Here is a 26,389-nt window from a genome sequence, read left to right as displayed (position 1 = left end):
AGAGGTCAGTGCGGCGATCAATGATGGCGCCGACCGACAAACAAGGATGGACACATGGAAGTGAGGGCGCCGCTGCCGAGGGAAGGAACGAAGGAGGACCCGGAATGGGGGGGGGGGCGCCGTGAGGGAGAGGGGAGGGCAAGGGGGGAAGAACAAAGGGGGAACTGTGGTGGGGGGAGGAATTTGTAACTTTGTAATCGCCCTTTATGGGCGACCATTTGCATACCTTGGGTAGGCAAGCAAAGAATTTCACTGTGACTTGGCAGATGTGACAAAGCATTCAATTCAAATGGTGGAGGGAAGGGTTACAGTGTATGTATGGGTTACGGTGCTTGAAGGCGTTACAGTGTTCAGTGGGGATATGGCGGAGGGAGGGGGTTATGGTGTAGGGGGGTTATGGTGTAGGGGGGTTATGGTGTAGGGGGGTTATGGTGTAGGGGGGTTATGGTGTAGGGGGGTTATGGTGTAGGGGGGTTATGGTGTAGGGGGGTTATGGTGTAGGGGGGTTATGGTGTAGGGGGGTTATGGTGTAGGGGGGTTATGGTTATGGTATAGGGGGTTATGGTTTAGAGGGGTTATGGTTATGGTATAGGGGGTTATGGTGTAGGGGGTTATTGTGTAGGGGGTTATGGTGTAGGGGGTTATGGTGTAGGGGGTTATGGTGTAGGGGGTTATGGTGTAGGGGGATTATGGTGTAGGGGGGTTATGGTGTAGGGGGTTATGGTGTAGGAGGGTTATGGCGTAGGGGGGTTATGGTGTAGGGGGGTTATGGTGTAGGGGGGTTATGGTTATGGTGTAGGGGGTTATGGTGAAGGGGGGTTATGGTGTAGGGGGTATGGTGTAGGGGGGTATGGTGTAGGGGGGTTATGGTGTAGGGGGATTATGGTGTAGGGGGGTTATGGTGTAGGGGGTTATGGTGTAGGAGGGTTATGGCGTAGGGGGGTTATGGTGTAGGGGGGTTATGGTGTAGGGGGGTTATGGTGTAGGGGGGTTATGGTGTAGGGGGTTATGGTGTAGGGGGATATGGTGTAGGGGGGTTATGGTGTAGGGGGGTTATGGTGTAGGGGGGTTATGGTGTAGGGGGGTTATGGTGTAGGGGGGTTATGGTGAAGGGGGGTGATGGTGTAGGGGGGTGATGGTGTAGGGGGGTTATGGTGTAGGGGGGTTATGGAGTAGGGGAGGGTTATTGTACGCGGTGGGGTACGGTGTAGGGAAGGGTTACTGTAATGCGAGGGTTACGATGATCTGGAGGCCGAGGTACATCTGGTTCTGGTGCTGAGCTGTGGGCCGTCGTGAGCGGGAGGAGGGTTATGGTGTAGGGGGGTGATGGTGTAGGGGGGTTATGGTGTAGGGATGGTGTTACTGCGATATTACGGTGCACAGGCAAGCGGAGGGGTTAGTGTACAGGGAGGGGTAACACACAGATTAGCAGCCCATGGAGAACGGCCGGTCTGGTGCTAAACTGTGGCCATCGTGAGGGGGGGGTGGAGAACCCCCAGGCCTGGCGTGCTGAGGCTGAGCCGACGGTGGGGAGGTCACTGGGCCATGGCGAGGGTCGGCGGTGAGTGTATGCAGCAGTAACCATGTCCTCTCCCGTCAGGTCCTCATCGCCCAGGATGAATCAGCAGGTGCGGGATCTCCAGCTGGCTCACAGCAGGAGGCTGGTGTCTCCAGCTTCTCCCAGCGCGGCCAAGAGGCTCTACAGGAACCTCTCGGGCAAGTTCAAGGTCAATTACACCTCCTTCGACGAGCCAAGCTTAATGGGAAGGAATGAAAAAAACAAGCAGCGCAGGTCTGGCTTGGTAAGCAGCTGAGCACGTCTCCATAACCACCTGCTCTGTCCCTGGCACCCCTGCATGCCCTGCCCTGCATCAATGTACCTCATCCTGTGTAACTCCACTCTGACTGCAACACTGCAACGGCAGCAGTGCAGCTCCAACACCGCGACATGCTCTACAGCCACACTCCAACTGGATGTGGAGGCCTTGGAGAGGTTTACAACACTGCCTGGGTTAAAGGGTATTAACTATTGGGAGAGGTTGGACCAACTTGGATCGTTTCCTCTCGAGCGTTGAAGGCCTAGGGATCTGATGGAAGTATATAAAATGATGAGAAGCAGAGATAGGGTAGACATTTAGAACTATTTTCTCTGGGTGGAAATATCAAAGACTAGAGGGCATAGCTTTAGGGTGGGTGGGGCAAACGTTTAAAGATGTGTGGGACAAGTTTTTATACAGAGAGTGGTGGGTGGGTGGGTGGAACAGCTGCCAGGGGTGATGGTGGAGGCAGATATGATGGTGACATTTTAGAAACTTTTAGATAGGTCCATGGACATGCAGAGAATGGAGGGGCGTGGATCATGTGCAGGCAGAGGAGATTAGTTTAACTGAAGTCTGCAGAGACATTGTGGGCCAAAGGGCCTGTTCCTGTGGTGTATTGTTAACTGTAGCACTGCAATTACATCACTGCAGCCGCGACACTGCAACCCATTATCTGCAGCTGCATTCTAGATGCAACACTGCAGCTGCAGCACTGCAATTCCAGCACTTCACCTCATTGCTGCAGCCGGGGCTCCTGCTGACAAAGGCTCAGTTCCCTTTGGTTCTGACGTGTCAGGCGGAGCGTGTGAGCTCATGTATGCTGCTGTTCTTCACTGCTGAGAGTGATTCCATCTCCCATGCAAAGCACAGAATGCTCTTACCTGGTATCCGAATTGTTTATAATCGTGACATGTTGCAAGATACAGAGAAACACTGTTTTGCGTGTTGTCGTGCTAAAATACCAAGTTCCTCGCACCCTCGGACCATCTTTTATCGGACTTTACCAGATTTTATCTTGCACTGAACGTTATTCCCTTTATCCTGTATCTGTACACTGTGGACGGATTGATTGTAATCATGGAAAGTCTTTCCGCTGACTGGATAACACGGAACAAAAAAGCTTTTCCCTGTACCTCGGTACACGTGACAGTAATAAACTAAACTAAACTGAATCGTCCGTACAAAAGCACAAGGAAAGCCAAAGATCAGGATCAGGTAGTGCAGAGGGATTCAGTGCTGGCGAATGGCTGCCTGTGAGGGCATTCAGTCTGTCACTGTAGGGGGGGGACATACCCTGACTGACACTTGCCAGGCTGTGCCCCACCCCCAGCTCATTCCCAGCTTGCTCTGCCCCATTCTCATCAGTCCGAAGAAGGGTGTGGAACTGACACGTCCCCTTTCCACCTTCTCCAGAGATGCTGCCGGATCCGCTGAGCTACTCCAGCACTCTGTGTTCTACTAGGGGAAAGTATGGACTGTACAATAACCTGTTCAGCTTCGTGGACAAAGTTGCCCAGAACAGTGGCAGCAACCATAGACTGCTGAACTCGCAGTGTCACAAGCCAACAGTGCTAACATTGGAACAATGCTGATCTGGGAGTAATCCCAAATCCCTTTAAAAAATATCCCAGGATAAAGGGCATTAAACACTTCTCTTCTCTAAAGCAGATTAGACGGTCAGCCATCCACAGAGACCGTGCCACACTGGCCCCACACACGACATGTAAACATCCCCAGGGGACCGTCCTGCTGAATGAGTTACTTGACCCACTGACCAGCGGTACACCGACTGGTGAACAGACCCAAAGTCAGGGGCGTGGAAACAACTGACAAAGGGATCTGCTTTGTACTGAGACACAGCGTTCCTGACCCTGGGAGTATGTGATGGGACAGTGTAGAGGGAGCTTCACTCTGACCTGTGGTGTCCCTGTGCTGGGAGTATTAGATGAGATGTTGGAGTTGGTGATATATTTACTGTGTTCCATATACAAATGTAAACCACTGGAAAACCTGATGAAATTCTGATTGGAAGTGCTGGTTGTGTATTAATGGTCACATCTGTACACGGTGCCCAAGCAAACTCTGACCATGTGCAGGCAGTTAGCACACAGGCATCAGCAGCGGAACAGATACAAGGGCAGAGCCTGAGCCTGGACCAAGGCTGCCATGGAATGGCCAGGGTGGGAATTGCCAGGGTGGGAATGGCCAGGGTGGGGGATTGGGCCAGGGTGGGAATGATCAGGGTGGGACTGGGCCAGGGTGGGAATGGGCCAGGATGGAGATGGACTGGGTGGGACTGGGCCAGGGTGGGACTGGGCCAGGGTGGGAATGGCCAGGGTGTGACTGGGCCAGGGTGGAGATGGACTGGGTGGGACTGGGCCAGGGTGGGAATGACCAGGGTGGGAATGACCAGGGTGGGACTGGGTCAGGGTGGGAATGGGCCAGGGTGGGACTGGGCCAGGGTGGGACTGGGCCAGGGTGGGACTGGGTCAGGGTGGGAATGGGCCAGGGTGGAGATGGACAGGGTGGGACTGGGTCAGGGTGGGATTGGGCCAGGGTGGGACTGGGCCAGGGTGGGACTGGGCCAGGGTGGGAATGACCAGGGTGGGACTGGGCCAGGGTGGGAATGGCCAGGGTGGGACTGGGCCAGGGTGGAGATGGACTGGGTGGGACTGGGCCAGGGTGGGATTGGGCCAGGGTTGGACTGGGCCAGGGTGGGAATGGCCAGGGTGGGACTGGGTCAGGGTGGGATTAGGCCAGGGTGGGACTGGGCCAGGGTGGGCATGGCCAGGGTGGGACTGGGCCAGGGTGGAGATGGACATGGTGTGAATAACCAGCATGGGACTGGGCCAGGGTGGGACTGGGCCAGGGTGGGATTGGGCCAGGGTGGGATTGGGCCAAGGTGGGCATGGACAGGGTGAGAATGGCCATTGTGTGAATGACCAGGATGGGAATGGTCAGGAATGGATCAGGGTGGGAATGGGCCAGGGCTGTCCATTCGCTCCCTGTTGCTAATACCCACTTATCCAGACAGCATTCTGGTAAACGCCTTCTGCACCCTCTCCAAAGCCTCCACATCCTTCCTGCAATGGGGCGACCAGAACAGCACACAATATTCTAAATGTGGCCTGACCAAAGTCCTATAAAACTGCATCATGACATCCTGTCTCAAACACTCAATGCCCTCACCTATGAAAGCAAGCATACCATACGCCTTCTTTACCACTCTATTTACTTGTTTTGCCACTTTCAGGCAGTTATGGACTTGGACCCCAAGACCCCTCTGTAAATCTATGTACAGAGTCTTGCCATTAACTGTATACTTTCCCCTTACATTTGACCTCCCAAAGAGCGTGCCTCTTACTTGCTCGGATTAAATTCTCTGCTCAAATTTCCGACAAGTCTAGATGCTGCTTTGCCAATGTTCCTCCCTATCCACGCTGCCAGTCTTTGTGCTGGCCTTCCCAGCGGCAATGGCGGAGATTTGACCAGCATGTTGCTGGGCCAGGGTGGGACTGGGCCAGGGAGGGACTGGGCCAGGGTGGGACTGGGCCAGGGTGGGACAGGGTCAGGGTGGGATTGGGCCAGGGTGGGACTGGGTCAGGGTGGGACTGGGTCAGGGTGGGACTGGATCAGGGTGGGCATGGACAGGGTGGGACTGGGTCAGGGTGGGACTGGGCCAGGGTGGGACTGGATCAGGGTGGGACTGGGCCAGGGTGGGACTGGGTCAGGGTGGGACTGGGTCAGGGTGGGACTGGATCAGGGTGGGACTGGGTCAGGGTGGGACTGGATCAGGGTGAGCATGGACAGGGTGGGACAGGGTCAGGGTGGGACTGGGCCAGGTTGGGACTGGGTTAAGGTGGGACTGTGTCAGGGTGGGACTGGGCCAGGGTGGGACTGGATCAGGGTGGGACTGGGCCAGGGTGGGACTGGATCAGGGTGGGCATGGACAGGGTGGGACTGTGTCAGGGTGGGACTGGGTCAGGGTGGGCATGGACAGGGTGGGACTGGGTCAGGGTGGGACTGGGTCAGGGTGGGCATGGACAGGGTGGGACTGGGTCAGGGTGGGACTGGGTCAGGGTGGGCATGGACAGGGTGGGACTGGGTCAGGGTGGGACTGGGTCAGGGTGGGCATGGACAGGGTGGGACTGGTCAGGGTGGGACTGGGTCAGGGTGGGACTGGGTCAGGGTGGGCATGGACAGGGTGGGACTGGTCAGGGTGGGACTGGGTCAGGGTGGGCATGGACAGGGTGGGACTGGTCAGGGTGGGACTGGGTCAGGGTGGGCATGGACAGGGTGGGACTGGTCAGGGTGCCGGGAAACCGTGGGCTGTGTCCAGAGTGAGGGTTCCCAGACCAGGGACGGCACCAGAGGGGAGTGGAGTGGACTTAGCGGGCAGCCATTGCAATGCAGTGGTGCCAGGAGTGTTGATGCGGAAATAGGCTGAGGGGAACCGTGTGCTTGCTCCTGCAGAACCTCCAGGGCAGTGAGGCGGTGTTTGAGGCAGTGGAGCAGCAGGACCTGGACACGGTGCAGATGCTGCTGAAGCTGTACACCCCCGACGAGCTGGACCTCAGCACCCCGAACAGTGAGGGCCTGACACCCCTCGACATCGCCATCATGACCAACAACGTGCCCATGGCCAAGCTGCTGCTGCAGGCTGGCGCCAAGGAAAGCCCCCACTGTGAGTGGCCTCTGCTGCAGCACCCCACCCCCCCCCCCCACCAGCCCTGCACCCCTCCATCCCACCCCCCTGCACCTTCCCCTACCCCCACCCCTGTACCCCACCCCCCGCCCCCATCCGAGTACCCCTCCCTCCCACCCCCCTGCTCTGCCCCCCTCCCCCACCCCTGTACCCCACCCCCCGCCCCCACCCCTGCACCCCTCCCTCTCACCCCCCTGCTCTGCCCCCCACCCCTAACTCCCACCCCCCCCGCTCTGCCCCCCTCCCCCCACCCCCCCGCTCTGCCCCCTCCCCCCACCCCTGCACCCCTCCGTCCCACCCCCCTGCTCCTTCCCCTACCCACACCCCTGTACCCCACCCCCCGCCCCCATCCGAGTACCCCTCCCTACCATCCCCCCTGCTCTGCTCCCCTCCCCCACCCCTGCATCCCGAGACCCTTCTTCAGACTACTTCAGAATACAGATTCCAGCCACTGGAAAGATCAATACTGTCACATAGCAGTTTACAAACATCAATCAATCAATTATCAAATCAAATATCAAAATCCATAAGCACGATGCACTGGTCACCCCCGTCCCCCCCCCCCCCCCCCCCGCGGTGACTAGCGTTCACGGACGGCCTCCAGAATCCTCGTGAGCACCGCGTGTTCCTTCTCCAGGGACCCGCAGGCAGGGGCAGGGAAGAGGGTCAGGCAGTCGATTTGGGCAGGACCCTCGACTGCCCGCTGCCTGGACCCATGAATGGCCACCGCGGCCAGTCCCACGGGGCAAACCTCCAGGGAGAATCCTCCCCCAGTGACTGTCCCTCCCCACTCCGTACTGGGTGACCAAATAGGAAGAGCGGCTCAAGAAAAGTTATCAAAGGTTTATAAATCAAAATCTCACTGCTGTCACTGTGAATCATTACATCCCAGTCGTCAAACTGTTAAAACAGTCACTGTTACAAGCACGGAAAAGAGCAAACTGCCAATTAGCAATTTGCAAACGTTCAGAAGTGTTGGGCTGAAATGAGCCAAAACCTGAGGAGCAGTCCCCCAGGGCCACCACCTGTTCACATTTTACTATGAAAACTGTCATCAACCCAAACAGTGGTTGAGGCTCAATGGCCACGTAGCTCTGAGTGGCTGCCATCTTCGATGAGTGGCTCGACAAAAATTTTCGGTAATAAATCAAAGTCTTACGGCTGTTGCCGCTGTAAACATCGTATTCCAACATTTAATGAACAGTCTAATTAACGAGTGTCCAGAAAAGCAACAAAAGGAGCATTCTCCAGGTAAACACGAATGTCCATGTCGATCTTGCCTGTCGAAATTGCAGCTCCGAAGGCTTCTTCCATCCGAAAAATTTCAGTTTCACTGGTAATCCAAAAAGCACTACTCCCCTCTTTACCAGCCGACCTGGGCGAGGTAGATCGATATGGGAGGGAAGTTTTCACTCTGTGTCTGTCCCAGAGAGTGTGTGTTGGGCCGGTGTGGGGGGAGCTTCACTCTGTGGGTGATGTTTAAGTGGGCGTATGGTGGGCGCTCTGCGTTTGGCCAGACCATGGTGAGTTGTCCGCACTAACACAGGCTGTCTGTGCAGTTGTTAGCCTGGAGAGCCGGGCAATGCACCTGTCCAGGCTGGTGCGGGACTCGGAGCAGCGGCTGAGCGAGCTGGCGGCCCAGGTGCTGAACCAGGCACCCAGCCCCGACTGCACGGAGAAGGAGAAGGAGCTGAAGGCCTGGGACTGGCACAGCCGGCTCTTCAAACGCATGAAGACTGGCTTCGAGCACGCCGGTGAGTCTCACCATCACAGCGGCCACTCCCTGCCCAGCGCCAGTGCTACCCTCTCCCCCAGCACCCTCCGTACACTCCCGTCCTCCCTCACCCTCCCCTCTTCCTCCACTACCCCCTCCCGCACCCTCCCCTCCCACACTCCCCCCTCCCACACTCCCCCCTCCCACACTCCCCCCTCCCACACTCCCCCTCCCACACTCCCCCCTCCCACACTCCCCCCTCCCACACTCCCCCCTCCCACACTCCCCCCTCCCACACAACCCCTCCCACACTCCCCCCTCCCACACTCCCCCCTCCCACACCCCCTCCCACACTCCCCCCTCCCACACAACCCCTCCCACACTCCCCCCTCCCACACTCCCCCCTCCCACACTCCCCCCTCCCACACTCCCCCCTCCCACACTCCCTCCTCCCACACTCCCTCCTCCCACACTCCCCCCTCCCACACTCCCCCCTCCCACACTCCCTCCTCCCACACTCCCTCCTCCCACACTCCCCCCTCCCACACTCCCCCCTCCCACACCCCCTCCCACACTCCCCCCTCCCACACTCCCCCCTTCTGCCACTCTCCTGGCACCAGTCAGACCAAATGCCTATCAACAGCCTCGATCTGGGTCCACACACACACACTGCCCACACACACACGCACACACACACACACACACACACACACACACACACACACACACACACACACGCACACACACGCACACACACACACACACACACACTGTCTGCACACACACACACACACACACACTGCCCACACACATGCACACGCACACACTGCCCACACACACACACGTACACACTGCCCACACGCACGTGCACACACACAAATACATATGCACATACATACACACACACACTGCCCACACACATACACGGCCCACACACACCTACTGCCCACACACACACACACTGCCCATATACACACACACACACCATCTACACTGGTCCCACGTTTCTGGCCTTGGGCCATATCCCTCTAAACCTTTCATATCCATATGCCTGTCCAAATATGTTTAAAATGTTGTTATAGTATCTGCCAAAACTCCCTCGTTTGGCAGCTCATTCCATGCACCCATCACCCTCTGAGTGAAAAGGTTGCTTCTCAGGTTCCCATTAAATCTTTCCCCTCTCACCTTAAACCTATGCCCTCTGACATTAGCCTCCCCTACACTAGGAGATAGACTGTGACCGTCCATCTTATTCACATCCCTCATGATTTTATTTACCTCTGTTATGTCAACAATCTCCAGGCTCCTACAATTTACCAGGTCAGACCTCCCCTAGTTAAACTTCCAAAAATGCAAAACCTTGCAGTTATCTGAGTTAAATTCCACTGGCCATCCCTTGGCCCGTCTCCCTAGTTCATCTAGATGCTGCTGTCATCTTTGACAACCTTCTTCACTGTTCAATCTACTACCAGTTCTGGTGTCAACCGCTAACTTACCAACCACGTTAACCACATTGCCATGGGGATTGTTGAGCATTTCTTCTGATCTGGTGTTGTATATTCAAGGCTCACGATGGGATCTCCTCCGTAGCCGAGAAACCAAACACTGGTTGGGGTTGGGTACACAGTCGCAAGGGAACCCTGAGCCAACTGACCTCTGCCGCTCCAGCTCATCTCCTTCCCCCCCCCCCCCCCCCCCATCCCCGCACCATCCGCTCTGCCTTCCATCTCATCAACTGCTACTCTGAAGCCACCGTAAGTTCAGGACCAGCACGTCATCTCCCATCCAGGTCCCCTGGGTCATGAAGTTCAATGGTTTCAGATGACCAGCCTGTGACAGAACTGGCCACCTCTGATGAAAGATCCTGTACACAGTTACTCTCTGCACAGATGCTGCCTGACCAGCAGAATGTTTCCAGCGCTGTTCCCTCTGATGGAGTGACCAGTCTGACCCATGCTCAGTGAGCCTCTCTGATCTCCCTGCCTTGTTCGTTCTTGGTCCTCGCTCCCCCTGTCCACCTCCCTCAGACCCAGGGGGCTCCGAGCTCAGCACGTGGTCCCACCTGCATGTGCTCACTCCACAGAGGTCCCCGATGCCCCAGCCAAGGTCCGGCTGTCCGTGGCAGGCAGCACCTCGCTCCTCGTGACCTTCCAGGAACCGCTCAGCATCAACTCCGCCGTGGTCACAATGTACAAAGGTAAGCCGTGTGGTCTGGTGCAGAGGGAGGTTCACTCGATGTCGGACCCTTTAAAATAACTTTTAAAAATTACAAATACTTTATTTCAAAACAAAAACGAACAAACCTGTGGCTTTAAACTAAGTAGTGGGGGGGAGGGGTTAACAAATTGTGAATATGAAGATGAGGTAAAAGGGAATACAGGAGATATTGCAAAAGACTCTCGGAAGAATGGGAACAGAAGTTCTAGAGCGGAAAAGAAATTAAGGGCAGGGCCAATTGTGAACGATGTGAGAGAGGAGGTAAATACAGAAGTTAAAGTGTTGTACTTAAATGCGCGTAGTATAAAAAATAAAGTGGATGAGCTTGAGGCTCAGTTAGTCATGGGCAAGTATGATGTTGTAGGGATCACTGAGACATGGTTACAAGAGGACCAGGGCTGGGAACTGAATATCCAGGGGTACACAACGTATAGAAAAGACAGACAGGTGGGCAGAGGGGGTGGGGTTGCTCTGATGGTAAGGAATGATATTCATTCCCTTGCAAGGGGTGACATAGAATCAGGAGATGTTGAATCAGTATGGATAGAAATGAGAAATTGTAAGGGTAAAAAGACCCTAATGGGAGTTATCTATAGGCCCCCAAACAGTAGCCTCGACATAGGGTGCAAGTTGAATCAGGAGATAAAATTGGCGTGTCAAAAATGTAATGCTACTGTGGTTATGGGAGATTTCAACATGCAGGTAGACTGGGAAAATCAGGTTGGAAATGGACCCCAGGAAAGAGAGTTTGTAGAGTGCCTTCGAGATGGATTCTTAGAACAGCTTGTACTGGAGCCTACCAGGGAGAAGGCAATTCTGGATTTAGTGTTGTGTAATGATCCTGATCTGATAAGGGGACTAGAGGTAAAAGAGCCATTAGGAGGCAGTGATCACAACATGATAAGTTTTACTCTGCAAATGGAAAGGCAGAAGGGAAAATCGGAAGTGTCGGTATTACAGTATAGCAAAGGGGATTACAGAGGCATGAGGCGGGAGCTGGCCAAAATTGATTGGAAGGAGGCCCTAGCAGGGAAGACGGTAGAACAGCAATGGCAGGTATTCCTGGGAATAATGCAGAGGTTGCAGGATCAATTTATTCCAAAGAGGTGGAAAGATTCTAAGGGGAGTAAGAGACACCTGTGGCTGACGAGGGAAGTCAGGGACAGCATAAAAATTAAGGAGAGGAAGTATAACATAGCAAAGAAGAGTGGGAAGACAGAGGATTGGGACTCTTTTAAAGAGCAACAAAAGTTAACTAAAAAGGCAATACGGGGAGAAAAGATGAGGTACGAGGGTAAACTAGCCAATAATATAAAGGAGGATAGCAAAAGTTTTTTTAGGTACGTGAAGAGGAAAAAAATAGTCAAGGCAAATGTGGGTCCTTTGAAGACAGAAGCAGGGGAATTTATTATGGGGAACAAAGAAATGGCAGACGAGTTAAACCGTTACTTTGGATCTGTCTTCACTGAGGAAGATACACACAATCTCCCAAATGTTCTAGGGGCCGGAGAACCTAGGGTGATGGAGGAACTGAAGGAAATCCACATTAGGCAGGAAATGGTTTTGGGTAGACTGATGGGACTGAAGGCTGATAAATCCCCAGGGCCTGATGGTCTGCATCCCAGAGTACTTAAGGAGGTGGCTCTAGAAATAGTGGAAGCATTGGAGATCATTTTTCAATGTTCTATAGATTCAGGATCAGTTCCTGTGGATTGGAGGATAGCAAATGTTATCCCACTTTTTAAGAAAGGAGGGAGAGAGAAAACGGGGAATTATAGACCAGTTAGTCTGACATCAGTGGTGGGGAAGATGCTGGAGTCAATTATAAAAGACGAAATTGCTGAGCATTTGGATAGCAGTAACGGGATCATTCCGAGTCAGCATGGATTTACGAAGGGGAAATCATGCTTGACAAATCTACTGGAATTTTTTGAGGATGTAACTAGGAAAATTGACAAGGGAGAGTCAGTGGATGTGGTGTACCTCGACTTTCAGAAAGCCTTCGACAAGGTCCCACATAGGAGATTAGTGGGCAAAATTAGGGCACATGGTATTGGGGGTAGGGTACTGACATGGATAGAAAATTGGTTGACAGACAGAAAGCAAAGAGTGGGGATAAATGGGTCCCTTTCGGAATGGCAGGCAGTGACCAGTGGGGTACCGCAAGGTTCGGTGCTGGGACCCCAGCTATTTACGATATACATTAATGACTTAGACGAAGGGATTAAAAGTACCATTAGCAAATTTGCAGATGATACTAAGTTGGGGGGTAGTGTGAATTGTGAGGAAGATGCAATAAGGCTGCAGGGTGACTTGGACAGGTTGTGTGAGTGGGCGGATACATGGCAGATGCAGTTTAATGTAGATAAGTGTGAGGTTATTCACTTTGGAAGTAAGAATAGAAAGGCAGATTATTATCTGAATGGTGTCAAGTTAGGAGGAGGGGGAGTTCAACGAGATCTGGGTGTCCTAGTGCATCAGTCAATGAAAGGAAGCATGCAGGTACAGCAGGCAGTGAAGAAAGCCAATGGAATGTTGGCCTTCGTAACAAGAGGAGTTGAGTATAGGAGCAAAGAGGTCCTTCTACAGTTGTACCGGGCCCTGGTGAGACCGCACCTGGAGTACTGTGTGCAGTTTTGGTCTCCAAATTTGAGGAAGGATATTCTTGCTATGGAGGGCGTGCAGCGTAGGTTCACTAGGTTAATTCCCGGAATGGCGGGACTGTCGTATGTTGAAAGGCTGGAGCGATTGGGCTTGTATACACTGGAATTTAGAAGGATGAGGGGGGATCTTATTGAAACATATAAGATAATTAGGGGATTGGACACATTAGAGGCAGATAACATGTTCCCAATGTTAGGGGAGTCCAGAACAAGGGGCCACAGTTTGAGAATAAGGGGTAGGCCATTTAGAACGGAGATGAGGAAGAACTTTTTCAGTCAGAGGGTGGTGAAGGTGTGGAATTCTCTGCCTCAGAAGGCAGTGGAGGCCAGTTCGTTGGATGCTTTCAAGAGAGAGCTGGATAGAGCTCTTGAGGATAGCGGAGTGAGGGGGTATGGGGAGAAGGCAGGAACGGGGTACTGATTGAGTGATCAGCCATGATCGCATTGAATGGCGGTGCTGGCTCGAAGGGCTGAATGGCCTACTCCTGCACCTATTGTCTATTGTCTATTGTAATGCCATCAAATCACAAGCTGCCGATGTTGGCAGTGGGGAGTGTGTGATGGGACAGTGGGGAGTGTGTGATGGGACAGTGGGGAGTGTGTGATGGGACAGTGGGGAGTGTGTGATGGGACAGTGGGGAGTGTGTGATGGGACAGTGGGGAGTGTGTGATGGGACAGTGGGGAGTGTGTGATGGGACAGTGGGGAGTGTGTGATGGGACAGTGGGGAGTGTGTGATGGGACAGTGTAGAGGGAGCTTCACTCTGTCCGTTGTTCTTGCAGTTGAATGGAGCACATCTCCTGACTTCAGCATCTTAACGGGAGAGACTGTTCTGGACGGGATGAAGGCTCTGAGCTCCACCATGATGGGGCTGGTCACGGTAAGGAGGACGACATCCTGTGTGTGTACGTGGAAGGCATGTGAAAGGCATGTGAAAGGCATGTGAAAGGCATGTGAAAGACAGTACGAGCGGGGATTCATGGAATGGTGGTACAAGTGTCAGACAGCAGCCACAGAGACAACGCTCCCCCTCCACACATCCTCAACCTGGTCAGAGCCTGGTGGCACCCACACTGAACCCAGCCGGACCCCGACCCTGGACCTGATCCTAGACTTGACCTCTGACCCTGGATCTGACTGACCTTGACCCTAGACTTGACCCCTGACCCCGGACCTGACCTTGACTGGACCCTGACCCCAGCCCAAAAGTGCGGGGCGTAGGGCATGGACTGCAGAGAGTTGAGCATAAAACGAAGTGGAAATGAAGATCATGCAGCGTGGATGGTTGAAAATAGAGCATTAAACATAGAACAGACAGCACAAGAACAGGCCCTTCGGCCCTCCATGCCTGTGCTGACCATGAAGCCCTGGGACTGACTGCCGGTGGGCGGGGGGATGGGATGGAATGGAGGGGAGGTGGGCCAGGCACCGGGGAGGAAATGATTGGTGGGGCTTTGGGCCAGAGAGGAGGAATGGGTGCGGTGAGATTGCTCACTGGGGCTGGGGTAGGCTGAGCTGATGGGGCCCAATGGGCGTGAGTAGCTGGAGGCTGAGTGTGTGCTCTCCCACAGGGGCAGCCGTACTACGCCCGGGTGACTGCGTACAACATGAAGGGCTGGGGTCCCCCGTGCAGCTCGGTGCCCACCTGTGCCGCCCCCTCCAGTAAGTATGACAGCAGTCGCACCCCCACCCCCTGTCAGCCACGGCTGTGTCGGGGTTGGGGAGAGGGGGGATTGGGGAAATGGAGAGGGGGAGGGGGGAGGACATGTCCCCTACACTCCCAATGCTGGGCGATGCTGGGAGTGATGGGGGTGGAGGCACCAGGGAGCTCTCTGAGGTCCACAGCCACCCCCTCTCCCTGCCTGCCCACACGTACACAGCCCCCCCTCCCACGCAACCGCCTTCCCTCCCTCCCCACCCTCCCTCCCCTCGCCCTCTCCCCTCACTGCCACTCTCCCTCCCTCCCTTCTCACCCTCCCTCCCCTCCCCCTTTACCACCCACCCTCCCCATTCTCCCTCTCTCTCCCATCCACCCTTTACCACCCTCTCCACCCTCCCTTTCCACCCCCTCTCCCCACTCACCCCCTACCACCCTCACCCCGTACCACCCTCCCCACTCCTCCCCTCCCATTCACTGCCACCCTCCCACTCCTCCCCTTCTCCCACTCACTGCCTCACACTCTCCCTCTCCTCTCCCACTCAGTCTCCCTCCCTCTCCTCCTCTCCCTCCCTCCTGTCCCCCTCTCTCACTGTCTTCCTCCCTCCCTTCCCACGCACCTCATGCTGCAGCCAATGTCACTCTTCCCTTTCACTACACAATCAACTGATCGAAGGCATGAAAAACAACATTGAACAGTCCCCCGGGCAACAATCTCGTGGGCTGTGCAGTGTGGGCTGAGTTACTCCAGCTTTCTATGTCTATCCCACACTCAACATGTTCATTGACAGGATACCCAGCAGGTCAGGCAGCGCCCGTGGAGGGAGAAGAACCCAAGGAGGGTGAACAGGTCCCTGAGGCTCCACCTCATCAGTTGGTCGCTGACCAGGGCTGACTCTGGCCCCTTTGGGACCCAGCTGGTCTTGGCCCTGTTAGAAGGGGCCTCACCGCTGGAGAGCTGGGCATTGGGAGGTGGGCTGGGTGCCGGGGTGGACGGGTCACAAGTGTGGGGGGGTCTGGTCATTCTGCCAGGCCAGTGGGAACAGCCTGACCTCGGCCACGTGCCCACGGTCAGTGACACGCTGTCTTCCTTCCACCGCAGGCTGGCGAGACGCGGAGAGCAGGGAGGCGAGGCGACAGGGGAAGCCAGAGGCCCTGGAGCAGCTGCTGATGCAGGTGAAGACCCACCACCAGCAGTGCCTGTGCCACGGTGAGTTCTTCAATGACCCCTCCTCACGCCCGCCATCACTCCCATCCACTTGCACAGTGATGCAGCTTGCTGACCACCTCCACAGCCGGGCTTGGCAGAGAAGCTGTGCGGAGCGTGTGTCCGCTGGAGGGAGGCTGGCTTCACAACTCCTCAGGATGGAACGTGCTTCTTTGCTTTTCCAGGGAACGCAAAGGTCCACCTCCCGGGACGGAAGCACTCGATGTCCAAGAGCATCAAGCACTTGTTTCAGCCCACAAGCAAATTTGTTAAAAGTCTCAAAAGGTGAGTGGTGAGAGGAGTGGGCGCTTTGTCACTGAAATCTGAATCAGGACACAATGAAACAGAGAATGAGAGGCAGGAGGGGGCTTTCTGGGCCTTGAACCTGGCCCACCATTCAGGGACGTTTTTACAGCATTATGGGCCCCCGGGCAAAGCAGTGTACTGGGGCCCCTACCGTTACTCTCCCCCACCCCCCTTTCCCTACCAGCCCCCCCTGTCGTGCTGGCGAAAAGCACTTACCGAAAAGCACTTAGCGATGGACTTAGGGTGCTACATTGTTGCGAAAAGTACTTACAGATCGCTGTGAGAAGCACTTAGGGACCGAAAATGTTGCGAAAAAAGCACTTATTGAACCTACATTTTTAAAGTAGTATTTATTTATTGCAAGTCACTTAACATACACAGATCAGCATGGGGCCCCTATGCTCGTGGGGCCCCGGGCAAGTGCCCATCAGGCCCATGCGTTAAGACGGCCCTGCCACCATTGGTCAAGCTGAGGGGGGGGGGGTGATTTGCCTCACTGACATTACTTACAGTGTCCCATCCTTGCCCCTTGTTCTTTTAAATCTAGATATCTTCAGTCTCCATTGTGAATGAACTCATGGAGTGAGCGAGGGTGGAGGTTCACAAAGGTTCACCACTCTCTGCTCCTCAAAGGTTCACTCCCTGCTGGCCAGCCCCTCATTCTGAGACCATGACTCCTGCTTCTAGACTCCAGAGCCAGGAGAAACCTACTCCAACCACCCCTCTGAGTGCTGCAACTGTTAGTGTATTTCAGTGAGAGAAGGTCTGGGAGCTTGACAGCACCTGACACCAGACTCAGGAGCAGCCTCTTCCCACTGTAAACGCACAACACAGATACACACACGCACACACACACACACACACACACACACACACACACACACACACACACACACACACACACATCACTGCATACTACAGATACAACACTGAGTGTGAGTTTTTTTGATAGAAAATAGAGGAAGTTTTGGGAGTTTCCCATTTCAGTCTCGAGTGCTTGACCCCACAGTAACAGATCATCCCAAGCAGGCCGGTCAAGCTGAGTGTGGGAGAGGCACAATGGCAGCTGCAGGGTGGCATTTAACCTGCAGGCAAATGGGTGTAGCTGGCATGGACGGGTTGGGCCGAAGGGCCTGTTTCTTGCTGTGCCACTCTGCGACTGAGAGCGGGGTTGTGCTGGTTGCTTCAGGCAGTAGCTGTTGTCCTGACTTTCAGAGGCTTGTACCTGGCTGCGGTTCTCTACAAAGACGAGGATGTGGTGGTGACGCATGAGGAGCAGATCCCCGTGGTCGATGTGGACGATTCCTACTCCAGCTCACTGATGCAAGACTTCCTTTGGTTCATGAAGGTAAGGGAGGAGGGAGTGGATTAAAGCTGGCATCGGGCGCGCTGTGGCTCTGTGGGGAATGATGCCGCGGGGACAGGCACGGCAGTCTGCCACACCGACACTCTGCACTGCCACGACAAATACCAGCCAGGCTTCCCGGCAGAAACACGGATGTACACAAGCACACACCTGCAGTCCATCACATGTGAGTGGTTGGCCTTCAAAAACCTGTCAAACCTGTCAAACCATTGGAAAGAAATATTTAAAGGACGTGGTAACAAAGGAAGTGCAGATGCTGGTTTATACCAAAATTAAATGGTTTAGTGATTGGAGAAACACGGGAAGGAAAGATGAAAGGGAGATGAGCACTGGACAGGACAGAGGAGGTGGAAGGAGAGAAGAAATATCTGATCCCCTGGAGCAGGGTTTCTGGGACACCTGCCAGCTGATCTCGGGAATATCGGGGTGCAGGGAGTGGGAATACTGTTACCACACTTTGTAGCGGCCACACTTTGTTATGTAAGAGGCAGGTGGGATGGATGGCCGTGGTGAGGGGGGCAGGTGGGATGGATGGATGGCTGTGGTGAGGGGGGCAGGTGGGATGGATGGACGTGGTGAGTGGTGCAGGTGGGATGGATGGACGTGGTGAGCGGGGCAGGTGGGATGGATGGCTGTGGTGAGGGGGGCAGGTGGGATGGATGGCTGTGGTGAGGGGGGCAGGTGGGATGGATGGGCGTGGTGAGTGAGGCAGGTGGGATGGATGGATGGCCGTGGTGAGCGGGGCAGGTGGGATGGATGGCTGTGGTGAGCGGGGCAGGTGGGATGGATGGCTGTGGTGAGGGGGGCAGGTGGGATGGATGGCTGTGGTGAGGGGGGCAGGTGGGATGGATGGCTGTGGTGAGTGGGGCAGGTGGGATGGATGGATGGCCGTGGTGAGCGGGGCAGGTGGGATGGATGGCTGTGGTGAGTGGTGCAGGTGGGATGGATGGCTGTGGTGAGGGGGGCAGGTGGGATGGATGGCTGTGGTGAGGGGGGCAGGTGGGATGGATGGCTGTGGTGAGTGGGGCAGGTGGGATGGATGGATGGTCGTGGTGAGCGGGGCAGGTGGGATGGATGGCTGTGGTGAGTGGTGCAGGTGGGATGGATGGCTGTGGTGAGGGGGGCAGGTGGGATGGATGGCTGTGGTGAGTGGTGCAGGTGGGATGGATGGCTGTGGTGAGGGGGGCAGGTGGGATGGATGGCCGTGGTGAGGGGGGCAGGTGGGATGGATGGCTGTGGTGAGGGGGGCAGGTGGGATGGATGGCCGTGGTGAGGGGGGCTGACACGGCCACAGGTCACATCAGCCACCACAATACCTCACACCGTGGGCGACTGTCATCATTCTGTGGAACTGCTGCGTTACAATGCTGAGACCGATATTCTGCACTCTGTATCTTCCCCTTTGCACCATCTATTGTGCTTGAGTTTGAATTGGTTGTATTTATGTATGGTACATTGATCCCTTTGGATAGCATGCAAAACAAAGCTTTTCACCGTCCCTCGATACTCGTGATAATAATGAACCTAAACCGAAGGAGTGTGCCAGACACTCGTCAGCGGGGTGAGCCACCGTGGACAGTGAGTGGGCTGTGTCGGGCAGGTGTGTGGGGGTGGGGTGGGGTGCTGTCTGCTGGTGCAGTGAGCTGCTGGCTCTCTCACACACAGGTGTCGTACATGTGGGAGGAGAGTCGGTGGCTGGGACAGTGCATGAGTCCCTCCTCGTCATCCTGCTCCTCGGTGCTGCAGGCTCGCCATAAGATGCTGGTGGCTGTTGCCCAACTTCAGGTGAGGCTGAGTTACAACAAGCCCCGTGCAGCAAACCTCTCACAAGGTACTCACCCACCCCCCCACCCCCATGCCAGCGTCAAGCCTGTCTCCCAGACGGAGCACCCCAACAATCTCAATCACTCCCTGTGTAGGAAGGAACCGCAGATGGTCGTTTGCACCAAAGATAGACACAAAATACTGGAGTAACTCATTGGGACAGGCAGCATCTCTGGAGAGAAGGGTGACTTTTCAGTCTGAAGAAGGGTGTCGACCCGAAACGTCACCCATTCCTTCTCTCCAGAGATGCTGGCTGTCCTGCTGAGTTACTCCTGCATTTTGTGTCTATCTCAATCCCTCCCTCCTTCATCAGTCCTTACCCCACCCTTACCATCGTCACGTTCACCAGGCATTTAGACAGACGCATGGACAGGCAGGGGTCAGAGGGACACACATCAAATGCAGACAGAAGGGAGTAGTTTGGATTAGCATCATGGTCAGCATAGACACGATGGGCTGAAGGGCCTGTGCCTGTGCTGTACTGTGTTCTATATTCAGCTCACTTGTCGAATGCTTTTCTTTCCATGCTCACTGACGCTGTGATAAACAGGGGTTCATGAACTCTCTGATTCCGCACTTTAATCTATCATTTCTCTGCAAGTCTTACGAAGCTGTTTAAAATCCTGAGGTAATAGAAGGGGTGACTGCACAATCTTTTACCCAAGGTAGGGCAATCAAGAACCAGAGGACACAGCTTTAAGGTGAGAGGGGAAAGATCTAATCGGAAGCTGAGGGGTAACTTCTTCACACGGAGGCTGGTGGGTGCATGGAACGAGCTGCCAGAGGAGGTAGTTGAGACAAGTCCGATAGCAACATTTAAAAGACACTTGGACAGATTTGGATGGATAGGAAAGATTTAGAGTGATATGGGCCAAACGTGGGACGAGCATAGATGGGGCATCATGGATCAGTTGGGCCGAAGAGCCTATGTCCGTGTTGTATGACTGACTGTCCTCACCGATGGTTGGTTCTGATCGGGGCCAGAGCCCTGGCCTCACCATCCAGCCGCAGGGCTTTGTGTGGCTGCTCAGTGCTGTCCCTGACCTTGGCCCAAGACGTTCTTGTGTCCGTGCTGGACATTGCATTGCGTGGCACTCGGTGTTAGTCACAGCTGCTGACATTGGGGGGGCTGAGGGAGGGGCCGGGATTTGTACCTTTGTGCCTCTATTGTACACGAGCTGGTTAATTGAGCCGGTGGAGCTGTGACCTGCTGAGGGTCTTCTGTTTCTACGAATATTCTCTGAACACCCCACTGTTCTCTACGACTTGGGTCAATGCAGGTCTATTGTGATCAACCAATGCTTCAGCTCTCCAGCACCTTCCCTCAATGCTAAGTCGCTCTCCCCGCCCCTGTGAATTGGGCCACATTGTGCCACTGGCTGGCCGTCCTGCTGCTGGGGCTGGCCTGAGGGTTTAAGCTGCATTTCCAGCCCTTCCCCGGATGTCTGTTCCTTCACCAGCTGCCCTCCACTGTTCACCAGGATTGGGTGGAGTGAGCTCCACAGCCGCGCTGTACATGGTCTCACTGTATCCACACGTGCTCACAATGCCGGGGCTTACCCGCAGCCCAGTGGAGTCCGTGGGAATCCATACGTGACGGCAGAACGGGTCCTTGTTCTCCCATGTCCATCTCTGCCGGCATTGGGAAATTGCAAAATGTGATGACTTCACTGCGACCTCTGATGACCCCCTCCCGCAGTTACACGTCCTCCCAGCTACCCAGGGGCTCTGTTGACAATGACCTTCATCTCCCTTCCCCATGCAGTCACCATTCTGGTGCTTAACCCGGAGACATCTGGTCACAGAGTCAGAGACCGGTACGGCATTGAAACAGGACCTTCAGCCCAACTCGCCCATGCTGACCAGGCTAGCATTCTGGGCTAGTCCCATTTGTCCTCCTCTGGTCTGTAACCCTCTAAACTCTTCCTATCCACATATCTGTCTAAATGCCTTCGAAAGTCGTAATTGTGTCCATTTCTATAGCTTCTTCTGGCAGCTCGTTCCAGATGCGGACTACCCCATGAGCAAACAACTAATTCCTGAAGTCACTCTTAAATCTCTCCCCTCTCACCTTCAGCCACTGTCCTCTGGTTATAGAATCCTCCACCTTGGGATAAAGACTGTGAGCATTTACTTTTTTTCCAAGCCCCTCGTGATCTTGTGCACTTCAAATTCGTATCAGATTTGTGAGGCATGATTGGCCAGGCACAGAGGAGGGCTAGAGTTGGTCGTACAGGCTGGAGAGGATGAGGCAGGGTCGTAACCTGCTCCGGATGATTTTGAAGGTTGACATTATCGAGCTTCGTGCTGGGTCATTTGCACCCTCATACAAAATTACAAGGGGTGTAAATAGCATAAATAGTCACAGTCATTTCCCCTGGGTAGGGATGGCTAAAATTACAGGGGATAGATTGAAGGTGAGAGGGAAAAGATTGAAAAGGGACCCAAGGAACAATGTTTTCACACAGAGGTTAGTGAGTATACGGAACGAGTTGCCAGGGGAAGTCAATTAATTTTCAAACATTTGGACAGATTCATGGATGGGAATGGGTTGAGGGTATGTGGGCCAAACATGGGCAATTAGGACTAGCTTAGGTCATAGAGTCTTACAGCATGGAAATAGGCACTTTGGTTCAACTTGCCCACAGCATCCAACATGTTCCATCTACACTAGTCCCACCTGCATGCATTTGACCCATGTATATACCTCTAGACCTGTTCTATCCATGTACCTGTCCAAATGTTTCTTAAACATTGCAATAGTACCTGCCTCAACTACCTCCTGTGACAGCACGTTCCATGTACCCACCACCCTTTGCATGAAAATGTTACAGGTTCCTATTAAATCTTTCCCACCTCACCTTAAACCTATGTCCTCTGGTTCTCGATTCCCCTATTCTGGACAAGAGTCTCTGTGTGTCTACCCAATCTATTTATCTTATGATTTTATACACGTCCATAAGACCACCCCTCATCCTCCTGTGCTCCAGAGAATAGAGTCCCAGCCTGCTCAACCTCTCCCTGTAGCTCAGGCCTTCGAGTCCTGGCAACATCCTTGTAAATCTTCTCTGCACCCTTTCCAGCTTGAGCCCTTTCTGTGAACACAATAGTCTAAATGTGGCCTTGCCAATGTCTTATACAACTGCAACATGGCCTTCCAACTTCTATACTCAATACTCGGACTGATGAAGGCCAATGTGCCAAAAGCCTTTTTGACCACTTTCAGCTAACTATGTACCTGTACTCCTAGATCCCTCTGCTCTACAACACTCCCCAGAGCTCTACCATTCACTGTGTAGGTTATGCCCATGGTAGTGCTCCGCTGTATTAAACTCCATCAACCATGCCCCAGTAGACAACTCGGTTAGCATGGACGGGGTGGGCCGATGGGCCTGTTTCCGTGCTGTGTGTGTCCGTGGTTCTATGTGGGTTCCAGGGGTCAGGTGGAAATGCTAATGACTGTGATTCAGTTGATTTTTGGAGCGGGTCCAACAGACAATAAACAGTGGACTTGCTCCTGCTCGTGCTGAGTCTGATGTTACCGGTGTATCTCCTAGTTCCAGATTACCCAGTGAGGCATCCATTCACCAGATCCTCACTCCCCTTCCAAACCGAATGATTACCCTGGTGTGACATCCTGACTCCTCCTTTGATCTTCTCACAGCGATGTCTCTCTGACCTCCTGCCTTCACGTTGCAGGGACTACTAGGAACCCAGGATCTGGGCCAACTCTACTTTGAACCGATCAAGGACAAGCAGGGCAATGTTCTGATGGTGACCTTGAGGGAACTGAGCTCATACCAGAGTCTGGAGAATGCCCGGTGGATTCCTCTGGCCAGGGTGCAGAGCCAGCGCAAGTGCCTGACCACAGCAGATGAGCCCACGGCCCTGGACATGCTGCTGTCTACCATGCACGTAGGCTCACGGCCCTGAGACATGCTGCTGTCTACCATGCACGTAGGCTCACGGCCCTGAGACATGCTGCTGTCTACCATGCACGTAGGCTCACGGCCCTGAGACATGCTGCTGTCTACCATGCACGTAGGCTCACGGCCCTGAGACATGCTGCTGTCTACCATGCACGTAGGCTCACGGCCCTGAGACATGCTGCTGTCTACCATGCACGTAGGCTCACGGCCCTGAGAAAGAGCCCACGCGCAGCGCACCATCTGCACAAAACATTGATGCTGTGTGTACCGCAGGATGGAGGGGGTGCAGGGGAGAGACAACGAGCATTGCCTGGTCAGAACGTTTCAGATGTGAGGGGAGTCTGGGACGGTCTCGTTGTACTGGAGGAGGCCGAGAGGGCGGATTGAGGTGGAGGGGGGGGGGGGGGGGGGGGGGCGGATTGAGGTGGTTAGATAGACATCATTACCTTAGGTGGAGTGTTGATGAGACACCCTGGGAAAAAGGTTCTGACTGCCTTCCCGATCTACGCCTCTCATAATTTTATACATGGCCATCAGGTCTCCCTGCAACCTCCAACTTTCCAAACAAAACTATCCAAGTCTGTCCCTGTAACCTATACCCCCATCATTCTGGTAAACCCCCTCTGCATCCTTTCCAAAGCCTCCACATCCTTCCTGTAATAGGGTGACCAGAAATGCACACAATATTCTAAATGCAGTCAGAAACTTTTTCCCAGGGTAGAAATGTCAAAGGCTAGAGAGCACGGCTTTAGGATGGTGGGTGCCTGGAACGCACTGCCAGAGGTGGGGTGGAGGCTGATACGGTACCATGGTTTAAGAGGCTTTTGGACGCATGTGGATATGCAGGTAATGGAGGGATATAGATCATGTACAGGCAGATGTAGAGCTTGGCATCATGGTTGGCACGAACATCAGACATTGTAGGCTGCCTGTTCCTGTGCTGTACGTTTCTGTGTTCCTTGATCCAATCTCTGCCGACACAGGGGGAGTGACGATCTCTGTGTGACCGTGGTCTTGGGGAGTCTGAGCGAGGGATCGTGCCTGAAGGGAGCGGGTGGCTGGGCTGGGCTAGGGTGGGGGAGCCTGGGGTGACCTGTTCCCCACCCCCACCCTCCTCCTGCCCTCTCCGTTCCACTCCCTGGCACTCTCCCCCCACCCTCCCACTGCCACTCTCCCTGCCCACTCCCTGCTCTCCCCACCCACCCCCTGCTCTCCCCACCCACCCCCTGCTCTCCCCACCCACCCCCTGCTCTCCCCACCCACCCCCTGCTCCCCACCCACCCCCTGCTCTCCCCACCCTCCTCCTGCCCTCTCCGTTCCACTCCCTGGCCCTCTCCCCCCACCCTCCCACTGCCACTCTCCCTGCCCACCCCCTGCTCTCCCCACCCACCCCCTGCTCTCCCCACCCACCCCCTGCTCTCCCCACCCTACCCCTGCTCTTTCTCCTGCTCCCCTGCCCGTCTCACTGCCCCTCCCCCTGCCCCACCCGTCTCACTGTGCTGTCCCTGCAGGAGAAGCTGGCCTACCACAGACAGAGCCAGGCGGTGCCCATGCCAGGCCTCTACTTGGGCTACCTGAAGCTGAGCAGCTCTGTGGACCAGATCCGGGTGCTGGTCTCCGCACAGCTCCCCAACATCCTGTGTCATGTCAGGGTTCGGAGCAACCAGCACGTCAGCAGGTAACCCCCAAACTGTTGGGGAGGGGGGGGGGGGGGAGGTGTGGATTGGGGAGGGCAGCCCGGTGGGGGGTGGGGGGGGGGGAGGTGTGGATTGGGGAGGGCAGCCCGGTGGGGGGTGGGGGGGGGGGAGGTGTGGATTGGGGAGGGCAGCCCGGTGGGGGGTGGGGGGGGGGGAGGTGTGGATTGGGGAGGGCAGCCCGGTGGGGGGTGGGGGGGGGGGAGGTGTGGATTGGGGAGGGCAGCCCGGTGGGGGGTGGGGGGGGGGGGAAACCAGGGGTGCTCAGGGAGCACAGGGGCAACAAGTCAGAGGGGAAATGGGTCAGGGGGCGGCAAGGTCGGGGATTCCTTACTGTCTGGTGTCTCGGTCCCTGAGTGTCTGGTGTCTCGGTCCCTGAGTGTCTGGTGTCTCGGTCCCTGAGTGTCTGGTGTCTGGGTCCCTGAGTGTCTGGTGTCTCGGTCCCTGAGTGTCTGGTGTCTCGGTCCCTGAGTGTCTGGTGTCTGGGTCCCTGAGTGTCTGGTGTCTCGGTCCCTGAGTGTCTGGTGTCTCGGTCCCTGAGTGTCTGGTGTCTCGGTCCCTGAGTGTCTGGTGTCTCGGTCCCTGAGTGTCTGGTGTCTGGGTCCCTGAGTGTCTGGTGTCTCGGTCCCTGAGTGTCTGGTGTCTGGGTCCCTGAGTGTCTGGTGTCTCGGTCCCTGAGTGTCTGGTGTCTCGGTCCCTGAGTGTCTGGTGTCTGAGTCCCTGAGTGTCTGGTGTCTGAGTCCCTGAGTGTCTGGTGTCTGAGTCCCTGAGTGTCTGGTGTCTGGGTCCCTGAGTGTCTGGTGTCTGGGTCTCTGAGTGTCTGGTGTCTGGGTCTCTGACCGTCTGGTGTCTGGGTCCCTGACCGTCTGGTGTCTCGGTCCCTGAGTGTCTGGTGTCTGGGTCTCTGACCGTCTGGTGTCTGGGTCTCTGACCGTCTGGTGTCTGGGTCTCTGACCGTCTGGTGTCTGGGTCTCTGACCGTCTGGTGTCTGGGTCCCTGAGTGTCTGGTGTCTGGGTCCCTGAGTGTCTGGTGTCTGGGTCCCTTAGTGTCTGGTGTCTGGGTCTCTGACCATCTGGTGTCTGGGTCTCTGACCATCTGGTGTCTGGGTCTCTGATTGTGGCCTGATGTTTCCTACGTTATACCTGCTCTGACCAAACCTTCTGCTCCTGAGTAGTCCATGGATGTTTCTCCCCCACCCAACCGCATGTGGTCAGTCCCTTCCCCTGGCCCATGACACCCAACCTTTCACCTGGCACCTGAGTGCATTGACCCCGGGCGGTCTCACA

General features: G+C 55.2%; 1 protein-coding gene across 7 annotated transcripts in view; it reads left to right on the top strand.

The window, feature by feature from the left end:
- LOC144603986 (ankyrin repeat and fibronectin type-III domain-containing protein 1-like) overlaps nucleotides 1-26,389 on the top strand; it is a 183,412-nt gene that overhangs the window by 137,380 nt on the left and 19,643 nt on the right. For all 7 annotated transcript variants that reach the window (XM_078417931.1, XM_078417933.1, XM_078417932.1 and 4 more), the window contains 12 exons: nucleotides 1,601-1,802; nucleotides 6,294-6,504; nucleotides 8,085-8,279; nucleotides 10,323-10,436; nucleotides 13,902-13,999; nucleotides 14,691-14,781; nucleotides 15,879-15,986; nucleotides 16,169-16,268; nucleotides 17,505-17,637; nucleotides 19,321-19,440; nucleotides 23,179-23,394; nucleotides 24,920-25,086. In XM_078417931.1, coding sequence (XP_078274057.1) covers nucleotides 1,601-1,802; nucleotides 6,294-6,504; nucleotides 8,085-8,279; nucleotides 10,323-10,436; nucleotides 13,902-13,999; nucleotides 14,691-14,781; nucleotides 15,879-15,986; nucleotides 16,169-16,268; nucleotides 17,505-17,637; nucleotides 19,321-19,440; nucleotides 23,179-23,394; nucleotides 24,920-25,086 — 1,755 coding nt within the window. The remainder of the gene's footprint in view (nucleotides 1-1,600; nucleotides 1,803-6,293; nucleotides 6,505-8,084; nucleotides 8,280-10,322; nucleotides 10,437-13,901; nucleotides 14,000-14,690; nucleotides 14,782-15,878; nucleotides 15,987-16,168; nucleotides 16,269-17,504; nucleotides 17,638-19,320; nucleotides 19,441-23,178; nucleotides 23,395-24,919; nucleotides 25,087-26,389) is intronic.

The sequence above is a fragment of the Rhinoraja longicauda genome, chromosome 21 (assembly GCF_053455715.1).
Source record: "Rhinoraja longicauda isolate Sanriku21f chromosome 21, sRhiLon1.1, whole genome shotgun sequence".
In the NCBI taxonomy this organism is placed as follows: Eukaryota; Metazoa; Chordata; class Chondrichthyes; order Rajiformes; family Arhynchobatidae; genus Rhinoraja; species Rhinoraja longicauda.
Note: the sequence above shows the minus strand (reverse complement) of the source record. Positions and strands in the feature narration are given on the sequence as shown.